The sequence below is a fragment of the Gastrolobium bilobum genome, unplaced genomic scaffold (genome assembly GCF_033153095.1).
Source record: "Gastrolobium bilobum isolate Gb01-03AN ecotype WA unplaced genomic scaffold, APGP_CSIRO_Gbil_v1 utg52072, whole genome shotgun sequence".
Lineage (NCBI taxonomy): Eukaryota > Viridiplantae > Streptophyta > Magnoliopsida > Fabales > Fabaceae > Gastrolobium > Gastrolobium bilobum.
In genome coordinates, this window is record NW_026898084.1 from 29,120 (window position 1) to 39,802 (window position 10,683).

General features: G+C 39.0%; 1 protein-coding gene across 1 annotated transcript; it reads left to right on the forward strand.

Moving 5' to 3' along the window:
• Positions 1-8,254: 8,254 nt before the first annotated feature.
• Positions 8,255-9,746, forward strand: LOC133312756 (protein OSB2, chloroplastic-like). Its single transcript, XM_061514016.1, has 5 exons — positions 8,255-8,520; positions 8,615-8,756; positions 8,892-8,970; positions 9,386-9,519; positions 9,633-9,746. The coding sequence occupies exons 1-5, from the start codon at positions 8,255-8,257 to the stop codon at positions 9,744-9,746; spliced, it is 735 nt and encodes a 244-aa protein (XP_061370000.1).
• Positions 9,747-10,683: the final 937 nt, after the last annotated feature.

Below are 10,683 nucleotides of genomic sequence, written 5' to 3' on the forward strand. Positions count from 1 at the left end.
AAATTTCTGAACTTTGATGTTTGACTTCAAGCATACTTCATTTTTGTATTTTATTTTCTGAGTTGGATGATTTTGAACCTTCATTGTAAAAGGCTGATTGTATCCCATTCTTGCTCAACCTTTTAAACCCATTTTTAATATAAGTGAGGGAAGTTCCAGAGGTAGGGCTAAACCAACTTTCCCTCGTGGTTTTGGTCAAAGTGATGAAATTGATAAGGAAGAAGAGAGGTTAACCCAGAGTCTCTCTCCAGGTCCAAGGTTCTGGCTTTGGGGTATTCCTCGAACCGATGAAGAGAAGCAGGATGCAATGCTTCAAGGATATCCAGGCAGAAAGGGAAGAAAAAGGTTGGGATCTCAGGGACCTTCAAACCAAGGTCATAGCCGAGGTAGAGGTCATCATTTTGAGATTGTTGTTCGAGATACTAAAATTATGCTTTTGAGTGTTTCTTCAATGACGGTTGAACAATCATCGTCAACTCGGCTAGCGAGCACACTCCTAATATCTAGTCAACCTGAAGCTTATCATGTTGTTGAGAATCAATCATTACGAATTCGTACTCATTTGCCAATTGCAAACATAAGTTCGAAAAATTCAAAATCAGAGCCTTGCTTTTCTTATGTGTATTTGAGTTCTAAATTTATTGAACAGGGAAATGATTTCATGGTCGATCTCGTCTTAGGTAGTTGCCCCTAGAAAGTGGGTAATCAAGAATTGGGTACAATTTCTGATAGTAAAAGCCCTCTTATCGATGTCTCGGATGATACATCTAGCTTATCCAATAATAATTTCTTTAATTCAGGTATGTGTATCCCTTGTTTTCATATCTAAAATTTCCTGTTCTAGGTTTTATGGAGTCACCTTATGCAAAGTTAGATGTTCATGTCGCCCTTGTTTATCCAGGGTATCAACCACCTAGTGTCAAGTTAATGGCGCAATATCCATGGGTTACTAAAGAAGTTCTAAGCATAAGATCCGATCTAGGCATTGAGGATGTAGCGAGGCTCCCTGTTGGTAATCTTGTTGGGTTTAAATTTTTCCCTCCATTGAGGATGAACCTATTTGTTCTAGGAGGAATTCAAAGGAAACTCCTTTTTTTTTCTACTGTGATTTAATCACCAAAGTCGGTATTCGATTTCCTTTCACCGAGTTTCAGATTGATCTATTAAATCACATGCACCTTGCTCCTTCTCAGATTCACCCCAATGGTTGGGCATATATAAATGCCTTTGAACAACTCTGCTTATCATTAAGTTTGCCCTGCACAGTAGTGCTTTTCTTCATTTTTTTGATATATGTACTTCTGGGACTGGATCCGAGCCCCGTGACCTAAAAGGTTGGACTAATAATCAAGGGCATCCAAATAAAGAAATTATTTTCTGTATAAAGTGATTGTTTCAAATATTTCAAGATGTCATTTTTAAGGTAGTAGCCGAGGTCGGGCAAAGACCCTGCTGGTTTATGTCTTCTGAGGGATTCGAGGTAAATATTTCAAGACTTCGCTTTTTAAGGTAGAAGAGAAAGTTAATGCTGATAAATTACTTAACCATGTGAAAGTTCATGGTCACGTTCATTCTACATTGCTTGCTTCAAAAGCACGAGCCGAGCTAGATGTAACAAGTATGCGACTGATTGATTGTTATGCTTGATTTATCCATTTGCTCATGTAATTCTCGTGTATATAAATATTGTGCTAACAACAACCTTTTTCAATTTGTAGGTTCAAGCATAGTTGGTCTTGGGTATATAGCTGCTTTAAACAAGAGTAAGGCGGCTTCTAGTTCTGACCCCAAGGCTAAAAATCTCAAGACTTCGGATTCTCAATCCAAAAGTCAAAGTTTTGGCATAGTGAAGATAAAGGTTAAGTCTGTTATTCATCCCCCTCTTATTGATACTGCTTCAACCGCAATCACTATTTCTGTTGTGGTTGTTATTGATCAGGAAGCTCGTCCACCCCCACCTCTACCTCCACCTCCATCAGGACTTTTAAGGGTAATTCTTTAGGGATTCAAGATTACAAATGAGCTTCGAGGTGTGATTCATCCACCTTCTTCTTGTGTTTAGCAGAGTTTGCCACTGAACTTGAAGTTGAAGAACTTCAAAAAATGGAGCATTATACCATGAAGGCGACATCTATAATGAAGCTGTATTCTAAAATTTGGGAAAAATATATCGAATTATCTTTGGAATTATTCACTCTTCGTGATGAAAGGAACAAAACAGTTGAACAACATCGGTCTTTGTTGGAATATTCTCTTAACATGCAGAAAAAGTTAGATCAAAGCAAGGCAGATTTCAAATTTGTTGCTAATGGTTTAGGTTGTTCAGCAGATCTGGAATCAGTGCTTAACTCTTTTAAGGAAAAGGCCGATCTCCTTCAGGACAAGGAAACTATACTTTAGAGAAGTTGCAAGCTGATTACTTGAAATTACAAGCTGATCATGATGAGCTGAAAGATCATTATAAACAATTGCAAAGTTATTATGACTTCTCTCAAGTCGAGCTTAAGAATATGGCTGAAGTAGCATTCCAGAATGCTGTTGATCAGGTCAAAATTTTCAACCCGGATCTTTATCATTTTGGGTATGCAGAAAATGTAGTATCCATTCCTCCCCCTACAAAAAACCCTGATATAGATATAGAGGATCCAAAAACTCAGGATTTTGTTTCTCGTGTCAATCTACTTCTGGATCAACCTACTACTATGCCATCTTTGGAACGAAGGTATGATATTAAAATAAATTATGGGAATTAAGGTATGATATTTTGTAGAACTATTTTTATAGGAAGAGCTGGTTATCTATTACATATGCCAAATAGCCACATTTTCAATATTCATTGCACCTAAGTTTGAACTTTAGGCCTTATTCTTCTTTCTGAGTAACCCTAATGCATCACAACCTTTGAACCCTTCCCTGCCTTCACTTGCAAAAGGGGAGTGTTAACATAGTGCTAGGTTGTGAAAAACAAGACAGATGCCAAACAAAAAAGAAGAGAGAGTTAATACAAAAAAAAGGGAGGGGCTGAAAAAGTTGTGTGTGTGTATATATGTACATAAAAAATAAAATAAATAAAGAGAGAGAAATAAAGAAAGATAAAATAAAATAAAAAGAAAGATGAAATTCAAAACTTGAAAGAAAGATTCAAAAAAATGGAGGTACTATATGTTTCCGTCTAGAAGAATTTTTCAGTTTGCATCCTTCCTTTGAATGTATTAATGCTGGTTGACTATGTTGATATTCCTTGTTTGCAAGTTCAACCAAGTAATCAGAAAAACCATTGACCTAGCCTAACCTCATTACAAGCAATGAAGACTGTAATGCCCGACCGCTTCAAGAATCAATGACTATCCCCACATACTAACACGAGACTTTTCAGTGTGCTTTTTCCTCACTCGCACAATTCTCGGAAAAACTTTCCAGTAGGTCACCCATCGCAGAATTGGTCTAAGTCAAGCACGCTTAACTATGGAGTTTTTCCGTTCCGGGCTACCAAAAATTAGATGCATCTTGTTAGTATAATAGTATCAATTAATTCTTATAAGCTATCCCAAACTGTGCAGTCTCATACCTGCACAGTCTTTGGAATCCCTATCTTTCGGGTGTTGATTCGATTAATTCATGCATGTAACCCCCCGCTGGAAGCCTGTCAGGAGTCGCTCCTTGTCCATACCCTTTCGCATCGGCGATCACTCCCTGCCTTCGTCAGCGCTCAAGATGTTACATGTGTAACACCCCGTGTATACCCGGTTTGTTATCATGTCATCGTATTAAGCGTTGCTTAATTAAAATGCGGAATAAACTTTTTCTTTTCAATTATGACATCATTATCAATTACTAAGTTGATTACTTAATCCTTTTTCAAAATAATGCCTGTATGTAAATTGCAAATAGACAGCTCTCTACACTGAATAACCTCATAGTATAATAAATGAGTATCTAAGCCACGAAACTACAACAAGTAGTCTGGACTATAATCATGATACAATTATACAACTCAATACTAAAATAAAACATAGTCAAAACAATGTGGCATGGACAACCCCCATGCTTACCAAATAAGGCAACAAAGCCCAACAGAGTCTCAAATCAAACAACAAGATAATAAATGAAGAACATGTCAGCATCCAAGCATATCACCAATAATAGTATATATCTCAACTTAGCTCTGGCCTCCTACCGCGCGAGGTATCAACCCCCGAGTTACCTGAACCTGAAAATGTGCTCCAAACGTGGGGTGAGATCTCTAAACATAAATCTCAGTAAGATAAGGGGTCCTCAAGGATTTCTCCACCCCAACCTCACTTACATGTGCAATATAAGTTATAAAACTAGTAAATCAAGTATAAGTTCCAAAATTAGTGCAATGCAGTAGAATAATCATGTCATGTGTGTCACATATTCTACTGGCCAGAGAAATGCAGGATTTACATACGTTTATTACCTACAATCAGTGCAAGTCACTACTTGCACCCACCCACAGAATCACCCTATGGTATGTCTCCTACATACACAGGCTTACCGTCTAGGTAGAAAAACACATGCATATCATAAGGCACTTGCATATAACAGCTCAACAACATTTTAAAATCAATACATGAAAACACATCATGCAAATAAACTACTCCCCCATGGGGTATAGTGGAACCAACAATGGCTAAACCGAGGACACGAAAGCTTACCTGGCAAGCTAACTATCCAACCAAGAGTTCAACCAAGTCCAAGGTCCACAAACAGCACTCTCACAGTCTGTTTATACCAGCAATCATATCATTAATCATAATCTACAAGCATATGACATAATCTATAAGCATATGACATAATCTATAAGCATATGACATAAAGACAACATCATCATAGCTCAAGAGTTTTTTCACTCCATGAGGTTCAAAAAAGGTAAGGTGGGATGGATGGCGATCAAAGTGGACTTGGAAAAAGCTTACGATAGAGTCAATTGGCTTTTCCTCCGCCAGACTCTCGAGGAAGCTGGGATTCAAGGTAAAACTATCGACATCATCATGGAGGGGATCACTTCAGCATCCATGAGTGTCCTGTGGGAAGGCCACAATACGGATGAGTTCACACCGACCAGGGGAATCAGGCAGGGTGATCCCTTGTCACCCTATCTGTTTGTTCTATGTATAGAAAGGTTGGCCCATTTGATTCTGGAAGCTACTAACTTGGAAAGGTGGAAACCGGTGAAGTTAAGAAGGAATGGCCCACCCATAACCCATTTGTTCTTTGCCGATGATCTTCTACGCTTTGCGGAGGCTTCTATCGAACAGGCCAAGCTCATCACAGACGTCTTAAGGTGCTCTGGGGACTCTTCTGGTCAGAAAATAAGCAAAGATAAACAAGGGTGTGTTTTTCCAGAAATGTGTGTCATCTGAGAGCAGGGAGATTGCACAAACACTGGATTTCGCTGTTGCTTCGGACATGGGAAAGTACCTGGGATTCCTCTTTTTATTGATAGAGTGGGACCGTCAACCTTTAACCATATCCTTGGTAGGATCGATAAGAGGCTTAGCAGCTGGAAGGAAAATTTCATGTCCTTTGCGGGAAGGTCGACGCTGATCCAATCTGTCATTTCGGCCTTACCTTCTTACACCATGCAAACGTGCTTTTTGCCTGCGAGCACCTGTACCAGTATTGAACGCAAGGCAAGAGACTTCTTATGGGGATCTACCCCCAATAAAAGAAAGGTTCAATTGATGGCTTGGGATAGAGTTTGTCAACCTAAAAGGAACGGAGGTGTTGGGTTAAAAAGGATGAAGGAGACTAATAAGGCGTTTCTCATGAAGCTGGGCCATGGGCTGCTCACAAAGGAAAATTCACTCTGGGCTCAGGTTCTTAGGAATAAATATCATGTGTAAGACATGCTGACTCCCTCGCTGAAGCTTTGTAGTCAACCCTCAAATCTTTGGAACCGAATTTTGCAAGTTTGGCCGAAGGTTGTTCATGGTTCCAGAATACACTTAGGGGATGGGATCAAAACCAGTTTCTGGAGGGATAATTGGCTTGCCAATAATAGCAAGGTTCAACTAAAAGATGGTGTTTCTCTGTCAGAGGAGTCCGAATCTTGGTCTGTGAGCATGCTGGTTGACGGTAACGGGAAGTGGAAATGGAATATTTTGAACCAAGTGGTGACCCCCCAATCCTGTGCATCGATCGCTAACATAATGCCTCCCAAGCCTGGGAATGGCTCTGATCTGGTCACGTGGGGTTTGTCAAATGATGGGCTGTTCTCCGTGAAGTCTGCCTATAGGCTACTTACTGATGATGATGGGGTAGCTGGTGTGGAGAATTGGGATGTTGGATGGTCATGGAAGGGTCCCAAAAAAATCCAAGCGTTCTTATGGATGGCTTACAACGACGTACTTCTGACCAACTCAAACAGGTTTGCTAGGATGTTAGCTAACATCAGTATATGTCCAAGATGTCATGAGTCCAGCGAGGATATTCTTCATTTGCTTAGGGACTGTAGTTGGAGTCGGGCTCTATAGGCCGGTGTTTTGCCAAGGAATGCGGATCATGAGTTCTTCACATCCCCATTCCAGCGTTGGCTATCAACAAACATTACAAGTATCGAGAAAGTCCAGAATACTAACTGGGGTAATCTTTTTGGGGTGCTGTGCTAGCATATTTGGAAAGCTAGGAATACTTTGGTATTTGATAATAAATACTCTTACCAACCTTCTGTGATTCGTGGAGCAAAAGTCTATGTGCATTATATCATAGAAGCTTATAACGCCAAAATCGCTCACGGTCTCCAAAAGCGAGGTAAGGAGGAAAGGTTAATCTGCTGGAAATACCCAGATGTGGGGTGGTCCAAAGTCAACGTTGATGGATCTAGCTGTGATGATGGGAGGAAGTCGAGCTGCGGGGGTGTGCTAAGAGATGAGGATGGCAGGTGGCTATACGGTTTCTGTCGTAACCTTGGGGATGGCTCCTCTACAAGAGCCGAGTTATGGGGCTTTCTTTTGGGGATTGAACTAGCTTGGGATGCAGGGATCAGACAGTTATGGATAGAGGGAGATTCACAGGTGGCTGTAGAAATCATTAAGAAAGGGTGTGGGGTGGAACATCCCTTGGTCTCTATTGTTAACAGAATCTGCGATCTACTGGGAAGGCAATGGGTTACTAAAGTGAGTCATGTGTTTAGGGAAGGGAATATGGTTGCTGACAAGTTAGCAACATTAGGACATGGTTACTTAGATTGGGAATTGCATGTTTTGCATGAACCTCCTGAAGTCTGCAAAACCCTTTTGACAAGGGATCTAATGGGGGTATCGACCACCAGATTGTGTAACACTTGTTAATTTTAATTCCATTATTATCCAAAAAAATAAATAAATGAACTAAGGTTCTAATGCTGGAAGGTGCAAAAACGCTGTAGCGGATTAGTTAATCAGTAAAGGCGCTGTAGTGGGTTTTGGAAAATAAGAAAAAAAAGGTAACTGGATAAGATTTTTGGTTTGGAGTCTTTAATAAGTAATTACAAGTTTCACTAAACCAATTGCTTAACTTTTTTAGCAATATTTCAGTTCTACATTTAGCTTAATTGCTTGCAATTTTATTTTACCTCAGGCTACTTTAATTGAGTTTTAGAAAATTCGTTAAGTGTGCAATTGTATAAATCCTCAAAGGAACGATCTTTTAAACTCACGTATTATATTACTTGTTGACCGTGCATACTTGCATGAGTGGTAATTCTCTGCCTTCATTGTTCATATTCATATATTGGATATTCATGAACAGTAGTCCGTTGTTCAAATGATAAATAGTTATTAACCAATAGTTAACTCACAAGTATCCTCCATATGTAGGATAAGGATAGGTGTAGAGTTTGAGGTGTAAGAATACCATCTTATATTCTAAGACAAAGCCATTATGTGGAAACTTCTGCCACGTGTCTGTTCCTCCTTCAGTTTCAGGTTTGCTTTCACACTACACAAATCTAAAAAGTTTCCTTTTTTGATAATTCATGAATAAAAAAAATATAAAAGATATTATAATTTGGAAGCAAAATCGATGGACATGATTTGGTATCTCAAATCAAGGGTTCAGATTTGTTAGCATTTCTATTGCCACACAGCTCGTCTTTTTTTGAAATTTGAAGTTCAAAATTTAAATTTGATTTTTAAAAATTGACAACTCAATTAATGTTCACCTACTTTCTGTTGAAATTGTTAAACGTTTAACAAAATGTACACGCCTTCTCATTGTTCTATGTGTGGTTTCTGGTAGGAAGACCAAAATGGCTGTGTTCCGTGCGTCAGCTCTCATTCTCCGATCATACTCCTCCTCCGCCTCTGCCTCCGCTGCCGCCACTCGGAGGAGGTCGAAATCCCTGCCGGTGAGGCCAAGGCCGACGAAGATTCCACTTCAGCCAAAGGTTACGAATGCCGTGAACCTCATCGGTCAGGTTTATACGCCGGTTCAGTTTGAAACATGTGATGACGGAAACACCTATGCTGCCACCGTTATCAGGCGCCAAGAGTCCCCTTCTTCTCCTTACCGTTTGTTAGTGTTTTTCCCTCATTCCTCCTTTGCATTTCTCTTTCATATTCTTTACTCAAAAGTGTTTTTTTTTTAATTGTTGGTTGTTTTATATAAGCATTCCGGTGATATTTGAGGGTGATTTGGCTTTTACTGCGAAAACCCATCTTCAACAAAATGATATCATCCATATAGCTGGACAACTCAGTACTGATCCACCACTCGTAGATCAAAGATCTGCTCAGACTAATAATATTCAGGTCTCTTTATATTTACTTATGAAGATGGTTTTTAGCTAGCACTTTCCCTTTTGCTCTTATGTTTGTCTCATGTATTGTGTGTTATATGTGTTGTTTAGTGTGTAAAATTTCACATCTTTGGTTTAATCATATTAGGTTATGGTACAAAGCCTCAACTTTGTCAAAGATATCTCCGAGAAAAGAATATATCTGCTACTTCAAAGCAAGATAGAATGTTGACTGTGTCTGGTAATCATTCCTTCTGATTTAGCAGCACATTTTTAATATCATTTTATGAATAATTATTTTTTCAGAATGGAAATATGGGGCAATAGCGTTATTGTCATGCATCCATAATAAATTGTGAATGACATTTCTTTATAATATTTTCTTTTTTATTCATTTTATTTTTCTGATTGGATCTTCCTTTTTTTTAATATAAAAGAAATTTTATTAGAAGAAACTGAGGGAAAGATATCCTCCAAAACAGAACCAGAAAATAACCTCACAGAGCAATTTAATATCAAGCAAGATATCAAGTACTAAGGATATTTAATGAAAGTGTAAATTTTTTAACAGTGTGCTGCTTTAGCCATAACTTCCATGAACTCTAACATGTTTTTGGAAATATGTTATTTCTGTCTTATTAGCAAGTGGAAAGCATGACATCAATCAATCAACTAAGGATGTTCGTTCCATGCAAAGTGACGAGCATGACATAGACAAATCTTGGAAGGATCTGCTTAATAACCCCAGTGAATGGTGGGATGTTCCTTCAACAAAGGTTAGGGATTTCTCTCCTTAATCCATCTCCTTCGATTTGCCCCTCTACTATCTGGCAATGATGATGGTTCCTTCAAATTTGTTTATGCAATCTGGTGCAACTTAATGTCGTAGAATCCAAAAGGTGTAGCTTTTCAAAGAAAGATAAATGGTGAATTACTCTTTGTCAATAGCTCAACTCCCGAATGGCTCCTGGAGAAATTGGATACGATTGCAATTGATTTGTAACATAAACTGAAACACTCAATAAGTATAGATCCATACTCTTTTCTTTTTTTATAGTAATTGGTTGATTGGGATGTTTGAGCATTCCAAAAATCCCAATCCGATTTTTTTTATAGCCAGTGCAAAGAAGGACCCAGACTCTTCATTGAGTCCTTGGAGAGACCTTCTAGATAATCCGAAGCAGTGGAGTGATTTCCGTGACAGCAAACTGATAAACCCTTAGTTCATCAAGTTTTTGAGCATGAATTAGTATCAATTTGTGTGATTAAATGATGGAAAAAGAGGTTAATGTCCTAGAATTTCTTCAACTACAAGTTCAAGAAGCTTTATTGAGAATTTGTATTGTTCTTGTAGGAAAAGCAAGCTAAAAAGGCAACTGGAGAAGGAAGGAGATTTTGAAGAGGAGAAAAATGCCTAAGTGTTAAGCGCTAAAACGTCCACACAGAACGTTTTAGCGCCCTGCTGCAGAAAGAGGCCAAAACTTGCTGGTGTTGAGCGCTAAAATGTCCACACAGAACGTTTTAGCGCGCTGCTGCATTCTGAGGACGAAAAGTTGCTGGTCTTGGGCGCTAAAACTTCCTTCAACGAACGTTTTAGCGCCCTGATGTTGGAAAAAGCCTCTGGTCTCCAACGCTAAAACGGCCAAACCAAGTGTTTTAGCGCTGGAGTCAGTTGAGGACAGTTGAGCATTCACAAGGCATGGACGTTAAAATGGCCATTCATGAACGTTTTAGCGTTCAAGTTAGTTGAAAGCAGTTGGGCATCCGTCAAGCATGGACGCTAAAACGCTCATTCTGAACATTTTAGCGCTCATATTAAATTTCTGTTTTAAATTGTAAAACTATATAAGGCAAAGGCCTTCACAATTTGGAAAATTTGGAGTCTCTCTCTCTTGCCTATATCAGATTCTCTTATCTGACTTCTCTCTAAAATTCTTAGA